General features: G+C 53.5%; 2 protein-coding genes and 1 non-coding gene across 3 annotated transcripts; 2 read left to right on the top strand and 1 right to left on the bottom strand.

Moving 5' to 3' along the window:
- The first annotated feature begins 468 nt into the window (after positions 1-468).
- Positions 469-7,601, top strand: LOC146334548 (cocaine- and amphetamine-regulated transcript protein-like). The gene is made up of 3 exons (XM_084824434.1): positions 469-842; positions 5,134-5,217; positions 7,321-7,601. The coding sequence occupies exons 1-3, from the start codon at positions 702-704 to the stop codon at positions 7,426-7,428; spliced, it is 333 nt and encodes a 110-aa protein (XP_084680560.1). The 5' UTR covers positions 469-701; the 3' UTR covers positions 7,429-7,601.
- A 1,215-nt stretch (positions 7,602-8,816) lies between these two features.
- Positions 8,817-14,240, bottom strand: JTB (jumping translocation breakpoint). Its single transcript, XM_084824433.1, has 5 exons — positions 14,171-14,240; positions 13,476-13,516; positions 13,165-13,250; positions 11,007-11,086; positions 8,817-9,522 (listed from the first exon to the last, which is right to left on the bottom strand). The coding sequence occupies exons 1-5, from the start codon at positions 14,230-14,232 to the stop codon at positions 9,366-9,368; spliced, it is 426 nt and encodes a 141-aa protein (XP_084680559.1). The 5' UTR covers positions 14,233-14,240; the 3' UTR covers positions 8,817-9,365.
- Positions 14,241-16,202: 1,962 nt separating this feature from the next.
- LOC146334546 (U2 spliceosomal RNA) lies at positions 16,203-16,393 on the top strand. The gene has a single exon (XR_014786381.1). It is a non-coding gene; the product is annotated as a U2 spliceosomal RNA (small nuclear RNA).
- The last annotated feature ends 997 nt before the right edge of the window (positions 16,394-17,390 follow it).

The following is a 17,390-nucleotide window of genomic DNA, read 5'->3' as shown; positions in this document are numbered from 1 at the left end:
GATGGGAGGAAGAGAAAAAAAGAAAAGGAAGAGATATAAAAAAGAAAAGAGTAACAAGGATAAATGAGGCAAGAATTTTCAAGTGCTTTTGGACATCAAAATGTTCTGCAAGAATGATTAATTCTAATAATAACCAAACAAATCAGCAATGTCATTAGATAGATGCCCAGAGAGATGCACATCAGAATCAACAGTTATTGGATGGGGGGTGAGGTAATTCCCAGCATGTTTTGCCCGCAGCAAGTGCTGGGCCTCGTCCAAGATGATGGATCACTCTCCCTCTCTCCCTGTCCCTGTTCAAATTAATTCCTCCCGTCGCTTGCCAGATTGCAGTTGTGGAGTAAGCTTCTCATAAATATTCAATCGGCGCCCCCCCCCAGCCCGTCCCCCGCCGCCGCCACTTTTGTGCCCAAACTTTGGCCTCGCTCTGTGCGTCTCTGCCGGCTCCCCCCTCTCCCTTCCCTAGCGGGCGCGTTTCTCCAGGGAGACGAGGGTTCGGGGAGCCACTCTTCAGCTCTCCGAGCTTCCCACGCGCGCGCGCGCACACCTTGGCAGCCTGTGTGGGCTGGCAGGTTAACCCTGTCTGGCGCTCAGCCCGAGGAAGGCGGGATCCAAGAATCAGCACCGCGGACAGCTCCTGCTGGAGCCCCTCTGCCCCCGGCTGCTGCTGGAGCTGCTACTTGCTCCCGACGGCGGCCGCCATGGCTCAGTCCCACTTGGGTGCCGCGGTCCTTCTGCTCTGCCTGCTCTTGGTGGCACGAGGAGGGGTCGGTGCAGCTGCTGGACGGGCCCCCCAGGAATTCCCTCTCAAGCACTCCTACCAGGCACACGAGAAGGAACTGGTGAGTGATATGGCTTCGCCTGCAGTGATCCGCAGTTCTTTGGTCCGTGGCTGCCACGGGGTGGGTTACCGGGGGCAGCTGGGCAAAGCGGCCGAGGACGCCTCACAGAGGTGCAAAGGGACGTGGCAGGAGGCAACCCAATCCCCCGATCAGTGGCACATGTGGGGCAGAACGGGGGGGCGATGCCACAAAGGTCCCTGTGGTGGCACCCGTGGGCACCCACGGCCCAGGCGAAAGGTGCGTCAGTGTGAAGGGCAGGGCTGCTGGGATACGTAGCCCGTCCCGCCACGTCCAGTGCCAAGCGGACTTGTGGGGCAATATAGTTGTGCTCTGTTGGGAACCTAGGAAGCTGCCTTCTCCTGAGCCAGACCCTGGGTCCACCTAGCCCAGTATTGTCCACACTGACTGGCAGCCATGGCTGTCCAGCGTTTCAGGCAGGAGCTTTTCCAGCCCTACCTGGAGGAGCCAGGGACTGAACCTGCGCCCTCCTGCATGCAAAGCAGGGGCTCTGCCGCTGAGCTACGGCCCTTCCTCCGCATATTGATCTGCCCTTTTCTGAGTCAGACCGCTGTCCAACTAGCCCCGTATTGCCCACTTTGAGTGGCAGGGGCTTTCCGGGGTCTCAGGGAAAGACGGGTCTTTTCCCCATCACCTCCTGCCTGATCCTTTTAGCCAGAGACTGAACCCAGGACCGCCTGCATGCAAAGCAGGGGCTCTGCCCCTGAGTCACAGCCCTCTCCATAGAACTAAAACAAGATTCTAGCCCTCATGGTTCTGAACAAGGGCTGGCTTAAATAGGAACCTAGAAAGCTGCCTTACACTGAGGCAGCCCCTTGGTCCACCTAGCCCAGTACTGTCCACACTGACTGGCAGCAGCGGCAATTCAGAGTTTCAGGCAGGAGCTTTTTCCAGACCTACGTGGAGATGCTGGGGATCAAACCTGCGACCTTCTGCCTGCCAAGCAAGGGCTCTGCCACGGAGCTCCAGCCCCCCCCCCAACATCAGCCTTCCCCCAACCTGGTGGCCCTCCAGGTGTTGTGGACTTCAACTCCCATCAGCCCCAGGCAGCAGGGCCAATGACCAGGAACACTGGAGATGGTAGTCCAAAACATCTGAAGGGCACCAGGTTGGGGAAGGCTGGTTTGCACATGGGGAACAAGCAAGGGGGGGCGACCCATGCCAACCTCTTGGTCCAGCTAACTCGGGCTTGCATCTCGGGCTTGCATCTCGGGCTTGCATCTCAGGCTTGCAGCTGGCTGGTGTGTTTTTATAGGCAGCTGTCAGTGGAGGCTGGTGGCTCCGATGCCAATGGGCCAGTGAATCCGCTCCAGGTTTCAGCCGGAACCAGTCAGAACTCTAAAGGAGCTCTCCAAGGTGCTTCCGCACCTTGGAGAGCTCCTTTAGAGTTCTGACTGGCTCCAGCTGAAACCCAGAGCGGATTCACTGGCCCACTGTTCCGCACCTTGGAGAGCTCCTTTAGAGTTCTGACTGGTTCTGGCTGAAACCCAGAGTGGATTCCCCGGCCCACTGACATCAGAGCCACCAGCCTCCACTGGCAGCCATTCCCTAGGATCTCAGAACAGGCATTTTGTTTTGTTGGGTTCTAAACTTGCCCTTCCTCGTGAAATTGGGTGGTACCAGAGACAGAACCTGGGACTTCCTGCTCACAGAGCGTGGGCTTTGCTGCTTGAGGGAGAGCCCAACGACAAGTGTTTGGTGGCAGATTTCACCTCTGTTAGTCATGATGGCTTTGTGGAGCCTCCCCACCCAGACGCAGTCTACCCACGAACACTGGGAGAAGGCTGTTGCATTCCTGCTCCGCTTGCAGTTTTCCCAGAGGCATCGAAATGGCCACCCTGCAAAGCAGGATGCTGGAGCCATAGGGACCATTAGTTTAATCTTTAAAGTATTTTTATGCCGCTCCTCGGCAAAAAAAAAGAAAGAAAAGGTTCCTTAGTAAACAATACCGTCCCTGCCTGCAGGCTGACAATCTAAAAAATGACATGACTTACAAGGAAAAGGGGATGGGAAGGGGGGGGGGAATCAAGTTGACTTTCAGCAGGGCTGGTGCTGCTGGGGACACAGAGAACAGGGGAGGAGGGAGGTTGCCTCTATCATGGGTTTCTTGGATACATCTGGTTGGCCACTGTGGGAAGAAGGCCGCTTGGTGCAGTCAGACCAATGGGTCCGAGATAACAGGGCTCTTCCTAAGTAAACAGAGCATCCACGTTCAGAGGTAGTGTACCTGTTAAGTATCAGTTGCTGGGGAGTGCTAACACCTTCGTGCCCCTGCTCATGGGGCTGCCTGGAGACCACTGGGGGGCCTCTGGGGGAAGCAGGATGCTCTCCTTATGCCTTAAAAGAGGGGTGGGCCAAATGCAGCCCTCCAGGACCCTCCATCCAGAGATCTGGGCTCTCCCCACTGCTCATTGCCTCTACTCCAGGTTATTGCTATTGTTTCCCCCAGGCAACATGGTGCTCTCCAGATGTTTTGGACTGCAACTCCCATTAGCCTCAGCCAACATAGCCAATGGTCAGAGACAGTGAGGGTTGTAGTCCATCACATCTGGAAGGCACCAGGTTGCTCACCTCTGACTTTACTCCCTCCTGCTTTGTCCCTCAACCTCAATGCTGATGGAGGAAAATTTTCACTAGCTGGCAGTGGTAAATTTTAAAGCGCAGGCACTCATCATGACAGTGGCCATAGCCACGCTTCCGCGGACGGCCCCAAAACAGAGGTAGCTGTGTTGATCCATATCTACGTATGTCCATTCTTGAGTGCGTTTCTACCAATCTACCTACCTTCACACACAGAGACACACACAGCAGCTCAAGATTTTCCAGGCGTTCCTTTCCCCAGCACCAGGGAGAAACATTTTGAGTCGTATCCAATGTTAGTCCTACTTAGAGTAACCCTATTGAAATGAATGGGACTTAGCTTAGTCATTCATTTCCGTGAGTCTGCTCTAAGTAGGACTAACACTGGAGACTACCCTTTACCACAGTGTCAGCAGCCCAGTTCTAAGGGTTTCCATCTGCACGGACCACGTCTTCTGCAAGGCTAATGGGTCTGAATTGCTCACTCAAGGGTATTGCTCACAACAAGATACTGCCGCTGGGAAAACTCATTTTTGCCCCACTACTGTGAGAACCGCTACTGTGAAAACGGCAGCTAAGCTCACAGGGGACACGGAAGACCGAGGAGGGTGGCAGATTCTGTCATCGTCCCTGCTAATGAAAAGGCCCCGGTGCCTCTACCCTGCAAGCCCTGGTTCCGCTACGCCACTGCTAGTTGGAGAAGGAGAGGGTCTGGATTCAAATCTATCTCTCCCCCCACTGCTGCATAATGAACAAAGGTAAGGCTCACATCTGCAGCCTGGGCCACTTTGGGCTCTGGCCACACCTACCTCCGGAATGCAGACCCAGGGCTCCATCACAGGGGCGGAGAGTCCCACATCCATGCCAGTTCTTTCCCCATCCGGTCTCATTGCAGGACTGGGTCATTCTCTTTAGATGGCTGTCCCTGTTGCGTTATTTTTCGTTTCTTTCCTTCTCACGGGGGCGGTGATGCTGCTCAGGGGCATCGCCACCTTTCCGCGAAGAAGCATTACACACGCTCGGGGTGTAGCAATAATTCCTCCCTGGTTCCTGCCCCTTTCCCTCCCCTTGCACGTTACTGGTGGACGGGGCTGACACAGAGACAGCCCCCCACCCATCTCCCCAGGCCCCCCGCCTCCCTGTCCAGTGTTTTTTACAATCCCTGCTGTTTACTCAGCCGTTTACTTGCTGGGAATGCACAGCAGGGGGGCGTCCCGGCCCGCTGCTCTGCCGCCTTTTTCAGAACACTGCAGGCCGAAAATGGCAAGGACCCAAAATGGCGCCGGCACAGGAAGTCGACACACCCCACAGCCCGTCGTCACCGCCTTCTCCACCATGACCACACCCCCAGCAACCGCCCACAGCCACCAACATTCAGCGGTTCATTCCGAGGGGAGACATCCACGGGGAGGGCGTGGCACTTCATTTGTGCATATTTTGAAAAATACCACATTTTTTCCATTTGAGGAAAACACGGGATAGGTGGGCGGAAATGGTGGGATAATGACTAGATGATGATGACGTCATAGAATGGATCCGCACAATTCCGTGAGTGGCCAATCATGAATGTGCAATAAACTAGAGGTGTAGAGATGCCCCCAGACACACTTGGCAGGGATAACGTGAGCCTCGATTGGAGAAAGGTTCCCCAGTAAATCCTGCCTTCTTCATTTCTCCATTTCTTCTCTTCCAGCTGGACGAACTCCAGGAGGTGCTGGAGAAACTGCAGCACAAGAAGGTCTCTACCTGGGAGAAAAAGTTTAACCAAGTTCCCAAGGTACCACCTCACTGAGCCAACGATGGGGAGCAGCAGGGGAGGGGGGAGCAATGGGAGAGAGGCATCCTAGCTGCATGGATGAGTCACCACCTCCAAAAGTGGGTTGCATCCTGTCTGGACTGGATAGCTGGGCTTCACCCTCACAAACACGGCCCAGCAGCGATGGATCCCAGGCACAAAAATGTTGGGGAGAGAGGGAGTCACTTCAAGGGCTTTTATACAGTGTCGGTCTAGTCACAGCCACCAGTCATTTTAGCTATTAATGGAGACTCCATGGTCAGAAGCACTGTGCCTGTGAGTACCAGAGTGTGCAAACAAAGAGTAGGGCCCCCAAAGCAGATTTCCCTGGGATGATCTTAAAAATCATCATTCCTTCTATTTCCAGGGTTCAGGCCATGAGTGCCGATGCTAATGTAGCCAAAACAACAAAGGGTAAGGCCAGCCTCCGCCAACCAGATGGTTTGAACTACAGCCCCCATCCTCCCCAGCCATGGGCCATACTGGCTGGGGCTGATGGGAGTAGTACAGGGGAAGGCAGGAGCAGACCTTCCAAAGAGCGCTCACAGATGTGAAAAGCTGTGGACAATCGCAACGCCCCCGGGATGATCTCAAAAACCACCCTTCCTCTATCTCTGCGGTTCGGGCCACGAGTGCAGCAGCCAAAATGACACGGCCCACGCACGTGAACGAGGAATCACCAGGCTTCGGAGACCCCCCTGGTGTTTGCAGAAGTAGAAGGAAACCTTTAGGAAAACCCGTAAGGCAGGGGAGGACCCCCAAAGCAGCCTGATGAGAAATGTGTGTGATTAGTAGCCATGGAATACAGATGGCGGGGGGCGGGGGGAGAGAACGGGGGGGGGGGAGGAAGGCTGGTATCGTAATTCACACTGCAACGTTTACTTGCAGATCCCGCACATATATATTGATATACATATACAGAGAGAGAGAGAGAGAGAGAGAGAGGGAAAAGGTAAATGGTTTCAGCGGAGGCTGGTGTCTCTGATGTTCAGTGGGCCGGTGCATCCGCTCCGGGTTTTGGTCAGAACCAGCCAGAGCATTAAAGGAGCTATCCAAGGTGCGGCTCCTTTAGAGCTCTGACCGGCTCCGACTGAAACCCGGAGCACATCCCCCACCCCACTGACATCGGAGCCACCAGCCTCCGCTGGACGGCTTCCCCGTGGCCAGCCTCATGTCAGCCCTCCCAAGGCGCTCCACGGCAGACACGCTGACCAGCGCCACACCCTGTGTACCAGTGCCAGGATCCTGGCTTGACCACAGTTTAGCGCTGCCCAGCGACCTCCAACCTTCAGCTTCAGGACAGGACAAAAGGACGTGCTTCGTCACAAGGCTAATTTATGGAATTATGGCTTTACGAGGCAGAGACTCATTCACGGAGGTGAGGTCTCCCAGATGCTACGGAACCTCCATGTTTAGACGAAGTCTAACTCTGGAATACCAGCTACGAGGAGGAGAGGGCTCAATTTCTCCACTTTCAGGGTGTCTGGAAAGGGGACAGATACTGTAGGGCGAGAGTGTGGAACCTCTTTCAGCCCAAGGGCCGCATGCCATTCCAGAGAAGTTCTCGGGGGCCACATTTTGGTGGTGGGCGGGGCCACAGGCAAAAGGGGTGTGGCCAAATACCAGCGTATCAGATGTTCCTGCCAGTCGCTATGCCTTAGGAGAGGCAGTTCAACCTTTTAGAACAAGGGAAAACTATGCAAAAGCCAGGAAACCACCAAATGACTTGCAGTTGGGGGGAAGGGGGCGGGCCTTCTGAAGAACTCCACAGGGCTGGATGTGGCCCCCAGGCTGAGATCCTGCACCCCTGCTGTAATCCAGGGGTTGGGAAGTTTTGCCCCTCCAGATGTTGTTGGACGTCCGACTCCTATCAACCCCAGCGAACATGGCCAATGATGGTCGTTGTAGTCCAGCAACATTTGGAGGGTCCCAGGCGCTGCACCCCCACTCCAACCACTATGTACACAGTCCCCACTGCCACCAAGGAAGAGTTCCCAGGGAGAAAACCCAACGAACGGGGCGGAAGCCAAGGCAGGGGCCTCCACAGGGCGTTAGGTGCTAACGTGCTGCCCGCTCCTCCCGCAGTGCTCCTTCGGCGACCCCTGTGCCGTCAGGAAAGGCGCCCGGATCGGAAAGCTCTGCGACTGCCCCCGTGGATCCGCCTGCAACGCGTTCCTCCTCAAGTGCTTGTGAAATGGAGGGCCGCCGCTGCAGCGGCATGTCTTCCCTCCCCACCGGCGACTTCCCGCTTTCTGCTTCGTTGCAACTCATCGGCCCGAGGAGGCAGGCAGGGGGTGATTTGGAGAGGGGCCGGGCGTTACCGGAACCCTGGAACCAGGCCTCGGAAATAATAAAAGAGAGCTTCTGAGCATGCGTAGAGTGCATTTTTCCCTACAGGCGACTGGCAACGGTTTAGGGTAAGGGAGATAGACCAGAGCAGGTAAGGTAGATGCTTCACCCCTGGAAGGACAGGAAAATGGGGACCTTCCCTTTTAAACCCCAAAGATCCAGATTTATCCTGACAGCAAGCCTGCCCACCCTGCCTGCCACTGAGTGGCTGAATGCAGGGAGCAACCCATCCCCAGCCAACATTAACCATCTATCTGAAGTTGCAAGGATTTGAGTGGCACAGGGAGAAGCCCGGAAGGCCACCCACAAAACAGGGACAAGGGACAGGGATCACCTGCCACCATTTCATCCAACCATTTTATTCAATGCCCGACTGGCAGGGTTGGCAGGGAGACGCTGCCCTCAACGGCGCGGTTCTAACCATCCTCACATCCGGATGGTTCACATCTTCGCTACCCCTCCCTGGCCCTGGACCGGAGCAGAGCGGCGGGGGGGCACTCGTGTCCTGCTTGTGGCCTTCCCATGCGGCCGTCTGGTCGGCTAATGTGGGACCACAATGCTGGACTACACAGGCCTTCGGCCTGCCCCAGCAGGGCTCCACTTATGTTCCTTCTGTCTTAAGGATGCCAGGAAGTATCCTGAACAAGAGAAAAGGCCGTTTGTGAGCTTGTTCCTGTCCGCTCCCAGCTAGTGCCCACGGCAGCACCCCCTGTGGTCCATCTTCCTTTAGAAGAGGGTGAGCATATTCACTGCAAATTCTCTGAGGCTTTGGCCTCTCGTCCAAAGCAGAAATAGTGGTGGTTTGGAGCGGTGGGTATTTAGACGAGTCCTACGCCCCCACCCCAAATGCCTCAGTTCACTGCCCCTGACAAATACAAAAGCACAGCCAAAGCAAGCCGCAGGCAGGGGTGGAAAATCTCTGCCCCCAATTCCAGGTATGGTTAGACTTCCAACTCCCATCAGCCCCAGCATGCACGGCCAATGGTTGGGGATTATGGGAACCGGACAGCACGTGGGGCATCACAGGTTCCTCACCCGACGTAGGGATTCCGATCCAGTACCTGGCTTCTTGTTTTGAACCCTCGTCCCCCAAATTTATCCCACTGCCACCCTCTGCTGGTTCTGCCCTTGGCTACACCCCACTAACTGAGCCGGCACCGTCCCGTTCGGCTCCCACCAAACACTGGGCAAACATGCAGAGCAGCGTGTGTGCGCAGAAAGCCTCCATATGCTAATGGGAACTGCTTTAATCAAAAGTTCTGTACATAGTCACGAGGAGGATGCGTTAAAACAAACAAAATAAATAAAAGTCAAGGAGTGGTGCCCTGAATACAGAGGCGTCTGGATGTGCCACGATGCCCTATTTTGACCATATCTTTTTTTCAGATGAGGGAAGGGGTTTAGGAGTTGCACAGTCAGACCCACAGGATCAGTCACTTCCCTGTCCCGTTGCAAGACTTCAAGAAGATGCCCACTGGGACTGCTGCTCTTCTGATACACAGTGATAAGACTAGGGTGGGGCACGGCTTCCTTTGAGTCCGATGCAGGCCAGAGAGGCAGTGGCGCTGGTGCTGGGATCAGCCCCACCCCCTCCAGCCAACCAAAGCAGGCTACGCAACAAGGAAGCTGGGGGTCTGGTGTGAATCCCCTGTGGCGTCTGCCAGAGGGGGGGTGGGGACACATAGGAAATCAATTTCCACGAGAAGTGGGATGCGCGCCATCTCCTCCGCCGTCCGAGGAGGCTTCCGCGTTGAAAAGGGAGCGGCGAAGGGCGAGGGCCGCTAGATGGACTCGATCTGCTTGCGCACTTTCTCCAGGGCCTTGCGGTCCAGCACACGCTGCCGACACACCACCAGCAGGGCAAAGACCGCCGCCACGCCCAGCATGGCACCCTCAAACTTCCAGAAGAGGCGCGCCTCCATCGTCGTCGAGCGGCAGCTGCAAGGAGAAGACGGGGTCAGCACAGCGCCGGTCGCAGGTCCACACATATGCACAGGAGGGAGCGGCGTGTGTGACGAGAGGCCACGACAGAACAGCGTTAGGGGGAGAAGGGGAAGGTGGTCTGTTGGGTGGGGTGGGGGGCGTTTCCCCTGGATTTCTGAAATCCTTCCCACTGGTTCAAGCCTTAACAGCACCAAAGATATGCCTGTGCAGAGCTGCGGCTCATCCAGCAAAGTCTGCACTGCAGGGGGAGAACGTTAGCCTGTGTACTAGGAAGGCACCACTGAACTGTAGTATTCAAATCGCTCCCGCTAATAGCGAACTTGGGTGCTGGGTGCCAGTGGTTTTGTAGCCAAAATGGGGGCACTGAGAAAGCAGAAGGAATTAGCAGCATGCTCAAAGGAAGCTCAAAGTTTGCAGATGTAAAAAAAAAAAATAGGGCAAAAAGGCGTATGGGAGGAACCCATCCCCACCGCTCAAAAACCCCCAGCAGTCCAGTGAGGACTGAGTATGCTCCGTGACCGTGGAATGCCGAGTGTCTGTTGGCAGGGGAGGGACAAAAAATGAAGTGGGGGATAGAATGGAATAGCCTGTTAGATGACATGACTGGTTGGCTGGAACCCTGAACAGGAGCACACGGCACGGCACAGTTGGAAATATTTAAACATCACAAGCCGATTGCAAAAATTTAAGAAAATAGTTTACCATCCCATTCACTACTAATACAGAAAGCCCCTCCCCCACCCCACCCCAGGGCATGAGCACACACAGTTTACACAGAGGAAAATATTTTACCTACTGTGCAGCTGATCTGTGGAACTCCACGTCACCAGAGACAGCAGCCCAATAGCATAACCGCATTTTTTAGAAGGACTAACCAAACTCAAGGCCATTAACCAGTTAGGTTAGCCAATTACAAAAAAAAACTTCTAATCTACCTAAAAGCCCCCCCCCCCCTTAACTGCATGGCCAAGATTACATTTTTAAAGGCAGCCTTCCCCAACCTGGTGCCTTCCAGATATGTTCAACTACAACTCCCAGCATCCCCCATGACCAACTGCTGCAAACTTTGAGCTTCCTCTGAGCATGCTGATACCTCCTCCTTCTTTCTTGGCGCCCCATTTTGGCTACAAAACCATTGGCACGCAGCACCTGCGTTTGCTATTAGCGGGAGAGATTTCAATACTACAATTCAGCCATGCCTTCCTGGTACAGTACAGAGGCTACTTTCTCCCTCTAAAATGCGGCTGGCTGGGGGATGCTGGGAGTTGTAGTCCAACACATCTGGAAGGCACCAGGTTGAGGAATGCCGAGCTAAGCACTCACCCAGGTTGCCCGCCAGTGCAGTGCAAAAACTCCACCAAATCAGTACACTCCACCCACCCACCCAGCAGGATGTGCGGCTGGCCACCATCAGCAACAGGATACTGGGGCTGCGGGGGGGGGGGGTGGCAGTGTCCTGTGCCTTCCACTGCACCCACCTCTTGAATTCGCCCTTCTTGGAAGTGCTGCAGTCGATCTGCTCGATGAAGCCCGTGGCATCGCACACTGGCATCGTTTTCTACGGCCAAGAGGACGTGTTTGTTAACATACCGCCACATCGAAGACAGCTGCCATTTTGTTTCATCCTCTCTATCATTTAGCCAAGAGCAACTTCCCCTGTGGCTGGAAAGCAGGAGGGAAGCAGCCTCGGGGGCCCTCCATCGCTAAGGCCTGCCGGGTTGCATGCGTAAATGTGAGTCTGGCCTCTTTTGTATTATTCCCAGTGCCTCCTAAGTCACCTTGAGCAACATCTGACTGAAAGGCGGGGTATGAAGCTTCAAATTAAAATAACGAACAGGCTTGCACATGCACAGAGAAAAGGGGATCCATCCTTCCCCATCTTTCTTTGGCAGAGCAATGGCTTTGTCTGCAGAAGCCCCAGGTTCAATCCCTGGCACCTCCAGGGAGGGCTAAAAAGACCCCCGTCTGAAACCCTGGAGAGCTACTGTCAGTCTGTGTAGACAAGACTGAGCTCAGATGGATTAAAGGTCTGACTCGGTATAAGGCAACTCCCTACGTTCCTATTTAATTCAGCCCTTTATTTAGAATCCTGAGGACTGGAGTCTTACCTTGTTTTTAGTGGAAAAGGTGCAGTGCATACTTTGCATGGAGGGGGTCCCAGGTTCGATCCCCAAGTAGGGCAGGGAAAGAACCCACCACCTTAAACCCTGCTAAGCTAGGTGGACAGCTTCCTATGTTCCTCTTCCCAAACCGCATGCGATGAGACCATTCAATCATCCCCCTTGCTGAAGAGCGAAGGAATGATGTGCCCCCCAAGGAAGCTTCCCATTTATTGAGTTAGTTTGTTATTTCCAAGTATTTATAAACTGCTTACAACTACAGATTTCAAAGTGGAGTACACAGATCATAAAAACATACAAATAAGACACGGTACATAGAATATGTCATATCTACATATTCATATGGCTAAGAAAGCAATCATGTGGCCCATAGACAGTATCTGGGGAGACCATAGGATAGTTTGGACTTCTGGATCTGAGGTCAGAGGCAGGGTTCCGACCTCGGACCCAGGAGTCTGAGCTCCCTACCCCCTCTCCTCCACCCTCCAGATTGCCTCAAGGATCAAATGGGTCCACGGGAGAGAAGGCGGCCTCTCTGGTAACCAGGTCCCAAGTTGTTTAGGGCTTTATACACTAGCAAAAAAAAAAAACATGTCAAAGGCGCCATCCTATGCATGTTTAGACAGAAAAATGTCCTACAATTACCAGCATGCTGGCAGTTGTAGGACTTTTTTCTGCCTCAACATGCATAGGATCATGCCCCAAATCTGCCTCCTGCAGCTGAGGGGGGAATATGCTGCCGTCCCACTGTGCAACCTAGGCAAAGTGTTCTGCCCCAGCTGCAACTTCCAGGCAAACCTTAAAGACAGCTCTGTTTCATCTACTACTAATACTATTTCTGCCAACCGTGGCGGAAAGCTGACTCTCGTGGGAACATATCATAACCTGGCCCCAAACGTCAGCCAGAGCAGGAGGAGCTGCAGGGAACTGGCTTCACCCCTCGCTGCCAGAAGGAACGCACAGCTCCCGTGGACAGCTCCCTGGGCCGGCAGGCTCTGGCCTCCCCCACTGGCCAGAGAACCAGAGGTGACTGGGAGGCAAGGGAGAGACCAATGTAACCCCAGGCATTGACCAGGGAAGGAGAAACGGCAGGGAGCTTGTTCCGTCCATCCTTCCTGCCAGAAAGAACATCTACAAGAACTATGAAACGAAGAAGTGGTGCCCACGTTTTTGCTTTTTTCCTCCTCCCTCCCCATACCCTTTCCTTTTGTGCTGTGTGTTCTAGACTGCAAGCCTGAGAGCAGGTAGCATCTCATTATTAATCTTTGAGCCTTTTTTGGGTTGAAGAGCAAGATAAAAATGCTGCAAGTATATAAATAAGGGATGCATGCTGCCTGTGGGAAACCCCGGCTTTGACCGCACTTCCAAAGCTCACAATTCTGTGCGGTGGCCTTCCTAGAGCGCCTTGACACCCCCCTCATGGGTGTGACACGGCCAGTCCTTCTCCCAACACCTTCTGATCCAGCAAGCTCCTGGACTCCTGCAGCAAACTACGTCAAAGAAGGGAGTCACTTACAGTTTGAAAACTCGTGCAGGCAGCACACTGCACCGTCACCACGAAGTCTCCGGTCTGCCAACAGGGCGTGGCACCAGGCACGCTCACTGCAAGGAGCCAAGCAGGACAACAGCGTCACTGGGGTCATTTGACAGCTGGCCCTACAGTGTTTCAGAACACGAGGCCGGGCAGCTGCCCCCACTGCAGGCACTCAGATCTCCCAAAGCAGCACCGTACAGGTTGTGATGTACTTCTGCCTCCACCCACCCACCTGGTCTTCCAGAAAGGATAACGCACCCCCCCAAAAAACCTACACGTGACCATACTCTCACCTGGGCTTTTCCCATCATTTTCGAGAGCTATCTCAGCCAACCTGCAAATAGGACAGCAAATTTCATTTATCATTATCATTATTGAGCAAGTGCAGCAACGGAAATTAAAGTAAGTGAGATAATATGCAGGAAATGGGGAGGGACGGCTACCAATCCCATTCTCGGGGTGCTGCCTGAGCTTGCGTTTTTCCTCCGCCCTCCCCACCCCCTTTTCCTTTTATGTCATGTCTTTCAGATTATAAATCTTGAGGTCAGGGACTGTCTTGGTTTTTTTAATTGATGCATAAGCCACGCCATGGGAGCCTTTGCGGCTGAACAGCAGGATGAAAAGAAAAAATAAAGAAAAAAGGCGACGACTAAGGCTGCAATCCTTTACGACTTTACCCGGGAGTAAGCCCCAATGAAATTAGTGAGGCTTACTTCTGAGTAGAGATGCACAGGATGGTACACTACTACTACCACTACTTCTAATAATAATAAACGACTTTAAAGCAGTCTTCCAGACGCGTTTAGACTACACCTCCCATCATGCCCAGGCAGCGGAGACACTGGCTGGGGATGATGGGATGGGTAGTCCAAACACATCTGGTGGGAGCCCAGAAGGGGGAGGCTGGCCTATTATTGGCTCTCTAGGAAACCCCCACCTCCAAAAAGAGGGCCCCCCGTTTCCTCCTCCCTCCAAGCGGCCGCCTTACCCGGGGGGCGCAGCGATGAACCCCCAGAGCGCAGCCAGCGCCAGGCGCCATCTTGGCCCCATCGTCGCTCAACAATGAGCGCGCTTCCGCCTCACTCGTGGGCTCTGGCGGGGCATTCTGGGAAGAGGGTCGGGCCTTGCGCCACGCTCATGCGCACTGCGGCGGCCGCTGGTACTGCCGCGGAAGACAGGACTGGCTAAGAGGGGAAGAGGGAGCGAGGGCTGTGGGCACAGTCCCTATGGCTTTTCCGTGACTTCCGGTCCTCCGATGCAGCTGGGAGAGCCGCCATATGCGGGGCAGAGAGTGGATAGGGTACATGGACAGGAACAGTGGAGGCTGGTGGCGCTGATTTCGGTGGGGCTACGCATCCATTCTGGGTTTCAGTCAGGACCAGGCAGAACGCGAGAGGAGCTATCCAAGGTGCTGAGCCCTAGCCCCAAAATAGGTTCCGCAAAAAATAGGTTGCCAGGGCTGGCTTCCCTGCGATTGCTCAGCTTTGAAACGCTCAGGGGGTCTGATGCATTTAGGGTGCAATCCTAGGCATGTTTAGACAGAGAAAAGGCCTACAACTCCCAGCATTCCCCGGCTGGGGAATGCTGGGAGCTGTAGGCCTTTTCTCTGTCTAAACATGCCTAGGATTGCACCCTTATTCATGCAAAGCATTTCTGCCTTGCTCTTCAGTCCAAGGGCTCCCAGGGAGGTAACAAGAGTTAATCATTGACACAGTCTTGCCCAGCAATGGCCGCCTTGAGCACCAAAGTTGGGGGGGGTTTTTTTGCAGCATTTTTACATCACTCTTCGCCCCCCCGGAAAAGGCTCCCAACGCAGCTTACGCCGATTAATAATAAGACAGTACCCAGGAATAATAAGACAGTACCCAGCCAGAATCCGAGAGCCATTTTAAACACTCGGTAAAATCAAACGGTACTTACTCTCCTCTGCATTGAACCATTTCAGGCTGTAGTTGGGGAGGGAGATGAATGTGTGGGAGCCTCCCTTCATAAACAGATCCCTGCAGGAGGAAAAAGAACACCTCAGGGAGAAGGATAGGTTAACCCCTTCTCCCTCTCGTGCTATTTTTCTGTACTCAAGGATGATCTGAAAGGATGTCGCCTGAAGTGGTACAGTCCATGAAGAACTTCACCGCTTGGTTCTGTGTTTGTTTTTTTAAAGGTGAGATATTAATCTGGGATATAAAGCTGCTTTGGAATGCTGATTGAGTAGAAGAGCGGGTGTAAATGTTGAAAGACCAGCTACAAGTGATAATTTGTTCATGGAACCTTATTGCAAAATTAACTAGGTAGAGTTTAAGAACATCACAAGTCTCCTTCTCGTTGTCGCAACAGCTACCCCCTCTGAAATATAGTTGCTGGTTCACTTCTATGGGCTCAAATCATGCCAAGTTAATTGGAGGCTGCCTTGCACTGAATTAAAGGACATTCATCAAAATGAAATGTGGCGTAGTCGTGCAGCATGGAAGTGGTCAGATTCAAGCTTCCCAAACACTGGGACTTACTAGTCAACCATTTCAAAGGGAACACAAGGCCGGAAAAGTTTCGTGCACTCGCGGTGTGCAGAAAATGTGTTTACGGCATTACAGTGTTTGAGGTGGAACATGGTTCCTGCCCACCCATCTGACGAATGTTCTGTTTGCATGCACAACTGTGGTTTTGCAGGAAAGGAAACTTCTGGGACCTGAGTTGGCAGGCAGTGAGTTAACCGTGCCAGAGAGGACGACGGGAAAATGGGAAGGTTTATGTAGATATCATGCCGGGGGCTGTCCAAAACTCCAGACTGACAGTCAAGAAACTGACGAGGTCGAGAGAATCCACAATTTTTGAGATTAAATCGCCTGTCAGGAAGCTGGTTACCTGGAGAATGGAAACAGGAACATTTTCGGAGCACATTCTGTGGAATATACAAACTGTGCTGATTCTGATGTGGTGCTGAGCTCTTCGGAGCCTTGGTTTCCTCTTTGTCACTTCAAATGCCAGTGGAAAAGGAATCTACCCTGCGTTGTCGAGCAGACAGCATCGCTTCTCGGCCTTTTGGCTAAGATCAAGTGTAGTATCTGTTCTTATCAGTTTAATATCTGATATGTCCTCTATTTGAGGACTATATATTAAATGGATTTTTGGAGCTGGGAGATGGAATAGGGGCTTGCTCCATCCACTCCACGCATCAACCTGGTATTGCAGTACCTCCAGGAATGGTGCACCCCCCCCCCCAGGGGGAAAAATGACTGGTTCAAAGATAGACAATGCAAGAATCCCTGGAAGTCCCTCTGGAGTGGTCCTGCTTAGGGTCACACCCAGCCAGCCAAGGTATTTCTTTGATGCTCCATTTTGTTCCCTTTCCCTTTGCCAACACTGTTACGTGCATAAACCCTCATTTTGCACCCACACTGCAGACAAAGAAGCTCTCTTATTGTGACTTTGCCAGGGAGAAGAGACTCTTCCTATGGGCGAACATCCCCATTTTCTATGGGGTTCCCCAGGGGCGAAAAGTTATAATAGCTTGCCACGCTTAGATGGTTTCACGTGTGTGTGTATGTATATGTGTGTGTGTGTGTGTGTGTGTATATATATATATATATATATATTGCATGTGTGGTTATATATGTGCATTAGGGGGATGATTCTAGATTTTCCGGTAAGTAGATCTATACTGAGAGTGGTCAACTGCTATGGACAGTCCAGGAGAAAAGGGTGGAGAGGTGGTAAATACGGTCGCAGGAGAGCCGTCAGCCTGGTTCTTCTGTATGGAGCCAGAGGGAGGGCTGCCTCTGGACACTGAGATGGAGGGGAAGAGGCAGCAAAGGAGGGGTGCTTCAGCTGACAGGACCTGGAGAGAAGGCGGAGGGGGAAGCCTTGAACACACGGCAGTCGGATCCCAGAGAGCACACCCCACGGGCCAGATTCACTGCATGGAAGCAGCAGTCTCATTGAGCCCCGAACTGGATTATTCCGCTTCTGGCGTATCCAAGCCATTTGGATTGGCAGGACCAGAAGCAAAACATACAAACTTCAGAGGAGCCCTGCTGGATCAGACCAAGCGTCCATCTAGCCCAGGGTTCTGTTCACGCAGCGGCCAACCAGACGCCCCAACAGGAAGCCCACGAGCAGGACAGGAGTGCGACAGCCCCCTCCTGCACTTGGAGGCTCCACAGAGCCACCATCGGTCAACGTCTCCTCCACACGGGTGTCTTCTCCCTCTTGAA

The sequence above is a fragment of the Heloderma suspectum genome, chromosome 17 (genome assembly GCF_057233095.1).
Source record: "Heloderma suspectum isolate Gila_16-S chromosome 17, 16-S_ref, whole genome shotgun sequence".
NCBI classification, from domain to species: Eukaryota; Metazoa; Chordata; class Lepidosauria; order Squamata; family Helodermatidae; genus Heloderma; species Heloderma suspectum.
Note: the sequence above shows the minus strand (reverse complement) of the source record. Positions and strands in the feature narration are given on the sequence as shown.

Bases quoted from the DNA above. Each gene is read 5' to 3' on its own strand.
- LOC146334548 (XM_084824434.1), top strand. From the start codon at position 702: ATGGCTCAGTCCCACTTGGGTGCCGCGGTCCTTCTGCTCTGCCTGCTC. The intron at 843-5,133 runs GTGAGTGATATG...CTTCTCTTCCAG, and splicing joins AGGCACACGAGAAGGAACTG to CTGGACGAACTCCAGGAGGT. The intron at 5,218-7,320 runs GTACCACCTCAC...CTCCTCCCGCAG, and splicing joins AGTTTAACCAAGTTCCCAAG to TGCTCCTTCGGCGACCCCTG.
- JTB (XM_084824433.1), bottom strand. From the start codon at position 14,232: ATGGGGCCAAGATGGCGCCTGGCGCTGGCTGCGCTCTGGGGGTTCATC. The intron at 13,517-14,170 runs GTAAGGCGGCCG...TCCTATTTGCAG, and splicing joins TTCATCGCTGCGCCCCCCGG to GTTGGCTGAGATAGCTCTCG. The intron at 11,087-13,164 runs GTAAGTGACTCC...TCTTGGCCGTAG, and splicing joins CCTGCACGAGTTTTCAAACT to AAAACGATGCCAGTGTGCGA.